Genomic DNA, 2,133 nt, shown 5'->3' on the forward strand with positions numbered 1-2,133 from the left:
ATGGTACCAATTTCATAAAACGGTGGAATTTATTTTATTTTATTTTATTTTGAACGCCAAATGATGGAACTGTTTAAATTAACTTAGTAAATTCGATTTGCGATTTTAAGGTTTCAATTATAATTCTGAACCGATTTGAAGAGTGATATATTTATTTATTATTTTTAGATATTTCTGTATGTAAGAAAAAAAATGCATTGGCTAGCAAGATTCAAATACCAATTTATGGAATTGAGTTAGGTTTGATCAACTCAATTATGTCACTTGTTGATAGTTTATATTTTATAATAAGATATAGAAAAATATTTGAGACACGCAATTTGTTATTTTTAAAAATTATCCCTAAATTAATGATGTGTCAGACAAGTGTAAAATTTTGATTTGTCAAACATTCCATCATGTGGGGGTTTAACTTCAATGCCATATCATTAAGGATCATGTAGGAGTGACAAATTAAGAAATATAACATTATTGTGAAATATATATCATATCCAGTTATATATTATTTTAAGAACTATAGACTAGACCAAACCAGACCAAACCAAACCAAACCAAACCAAACCAATGATTAGTTAGGAGTGATATATCTTATCTAATTATATATTAGTTGCGATTTTAATGAGGAATGATTCAATCTCTGATTTGCTTTGAAATTAGATAAATTTAATTTATGAACACCTACAAAATATGAGTACTTTAAAAGCGTTAATGCGTAAATTTTGAATATTTATTGAATATGGATACACGTATATACTGGATACGATATATACAAGCCTAGTTGCAACAGGAATGGGTACCCCTAATCTATGTGACTTGGTCATTACGGTATTTTGAGTATACAAAAACACTTCATAACAAAAGTCTACCCAATTAAATTTAAAAAATATATATATTTTTAAGAATGTCCATATATACACATCCACCGGAAATGGGAGCACTTACAAAATCTTTTTTTTTTTTAGTAACATTTTTTTTAAAATTATGGTACCTTTTTTAAATAAAAAAAAAAATTAGTCTGTAAAAATTCTAAAAAAAAAATTTAAAATACCAAAATAAATAAATAAAAAGTTTACTATTTTTTTAATGTTTTGATGTCTTTTTTAATTTTTTTTTTTATTTTTTGATACATCTCGTCGACTTAAATCTAGAGATCTAAATTTTTTAAAAGATTCATTAAAAGAAGAAAATCAATAAATTTAAAAAAAAAACAAATAAACATATTTTTCAAATTTTTTTCTCAAACTGGATTTCATTTTGCTAACACACAAATATATATATATATATATATAGTTAGATATTGTTTTGAGTAAACAAAACATATCTACAATCAACTTCCACAAGTAATGCAAACAAGAAGAAACTAATATATAACATGATTTGTGTGAATATACAAAATACAAATTCAAACCAAGGCTTTAGATTCCAATATTGCACTGTGAATTAAAGCAAAAGCGAGAAAATCAACCGTGATCGATTTAGTTGAGCTCCAAGGTCTTCAATGTGTCTCATCATCATCATGAACGTCCCACAACCCCCAGGCTCGAACAACCAAAGCTGAGGCGCCGATGATGACTGTCGCAAAAACCAGAGGAGCCAATAGGCCCAGCAGTTTGGACCGCCGCCGAAACATCTGAACCGGGAAGCACAGAACCTCTGTTTGAACATCCATCGGAACCCTAACCAACCCCTCCCTGTCACATGCCCGAGAGAATACAGACTTCTGAGAGATCGCCGATACGAACGCCGCCTCAGACCAGAACGACGCCACCACCACAGTCACCGTCAGAACTGCCGTCCATGTGGCGGCGGAGGCCACGAGGAGGTGAGCCATTGGAAGATTGAATTGAAGAGAGTGAGAGTCATTTCCAAGATCAAATCAAGAACAACAATGGCGAAGAATGATTCGAGTTCTTGTGTGGATATATATATATATATATATATTTACACTAGCACACGATGATTCAGATAAGTAAGAAACCCATAATCTTAGGTTTAAACATTACTCATGTCCCTTCAACACTAAGTATAATAATATAGATATATATATATATATATATATATTATGAAAAATGATATAGAAATCTATTTTTAAAATTTATTTTTTAAACTCAATGATATGTAATTGATATGATT

General features: G+C 29.8%; 1 protein-coding gene across 1 annotated transcript; it reads right to left on the reverse strand.

The window, feature by feature from the left end:
• Positions 1-1,495: 1,495 nt before the first annotated feature.
• On the reverse strand, positions 1,496-1,831 carry LOC114321448 (uncharacterized). Its single transcript, XM_028268612.2, has one exon. It carries the CDS (start codon positions 1,829-1,831, stop codon positions 1,496-1,498), a length of 336 nt encoding a protein of 111 aa, XP_028124413.2.
• Between the last annotated feature and the right edge of the window lie 302 nt (positions 1,832-2,133).

This window comes from Camellia sinensis, chromosome 3 (genome assembly GCF_055761805.1).
Source record: "Camellia sinensis isolate YWXY chromosome 3, ASM5576180v1, whole genome shotgun sequence".
Classification (NCBI taxonomy): Eukaryota; Viridiplantae; Streptophyta; class Magnoliopsida; order Ericales; family Theaceae; genus Camellia; species Camellia sinensis.